Below are 1,154 nucleotides of genomic sequence, written 5' to 3' on the forward strand. Positions count from 1 at the left end.
GGGCGTCTGGGGCGGCAGTGCTGCAGCAGAGGGTGCGCCCAAATGCTGCTGCTGCTGCTGCTGCTGCTGCGGCAGCTGCGCTGCTGCTGCTGCTGCTGCTGCTGTGGCTGCTGCTGCTGCTGCTGGCCGGTGCAGCCGCTGCGCCTCATCTTCGCTGCTGCTGCTGCTGCCGCTAAGGGAGGACCCGTCGTCTTCCTCGGAGTTGCTCTGCTGCTGCTGCTGCTGCTGCTGCCGCTTGCCGCTAGGTTGCGCATTCTGCCGCTGCTGCTGCTGCAGCAGTTGCTGCTGTTGCAGCAGCTGCTGCTGCTGCAGCAGGTGCTGCTGCTGCTGCTGCTGCTGCCCCTGCTGCGCCTGCTGCCGCAGGGGAAGGTTTTGCTCCCAGTTCGACATCAGCGCAGCAGCAGCACCCCTAGCCTCGGCCCCACACCCAACGGTTCAGGGTTTAGGGTTTAGGGTTTAGAGTTTGGGGTTTGAGCTCTAGAGCTCGATCTTCCTTTGCCTCACCAGTAGGCAAGAAACAATTCACACAAAGTCCTACATGGCGGACAGTTTAATGATTAAATTTTAGGGTTTGAAGCTTAGGGTTTAGGGTTTAGGGTTTGGGGTCTAGGGTTTAGGGTATAGGGTTTAGGGTTTAGGGTTTCCTCTGGAAGCCCGGCTCGGCATGCAGCCCCAAACTGAACTCTGCTGCAGTACTGTTGAGGAAAAGGGAAAAGGCAGCAAAGCATTTAGTTATATAAAATAGTTGAGTTTGTAGGGCAGCAGCAGCAGGAGCAGCAGCTAGATCTGCGGCAGCAGCAGCAACGGCAGCCGCAGCAGCAGCAGCAACGGGCGAACTTGCTGCTGCAGCAGCAGCAGGCAGCAGCAGTTTCGTTGTTTTTCAGGTGTACATACAGCCCAGAGTTGCTGCTGCCGATGCAAATCCACGCGGCCCCCGGCTCCCCGCCTGCTGCAGCAGCAGCAGCAGCAGCAGCAGCGCCAGCAGCAGCAGCAGCAGCAGCAGACAAACAAGAGGCCCTTCGCCGCTACCAGGAGCAGCAAAAGAGACTGCAGCAGCACCACAATCGCAGGCTGGGCATCAGCAGCCAGGGGGCCCCCCCAGGGTTGCCCATGGGGGCCCCCCATGGGGGCCCCCCATTGGGCCCCACGGGGGG

At 60.7% G+C, this 1,154-nt stretch overlaps 1 protein-coding gene across 1 annotated transcript in view; it reads right to left on the reverse strand.

The window, feature by feature from the left end:
• The window catches only part of ETH_00016740 (uncharacterized protein), a gene marked incomplete at both ends in the record, with an annotated part of 1,160 nt that extends 770 nt beyond the window's left edge, over positions 1-390 (reverse strand). The window contains one exon of the mRNA XM_013378811.1: positions 1-390. This exon is cut by the window's left edge and continues 15 nt beyond it. Coding sequence (XP_013234265.1) covers positions 1-390 — 390 coding nt within the window.
• Between the last annotated feature and the right edge of the window lie 764 nt (positions 391-1,154).

Source organism: Eimeria tenella, genomic scaffold (assembly GCF_000499545.2).
Source record: "Eimeria tenella Houghton genomic scaffold, Eth_scaff1043, whole genome shotgun sequence".
NCBI lineage: Eukaryota > Apicomplexa > Conoidasida > Eucoccidiorida > Eimeriidae > Eimeria > Eimeria tenella.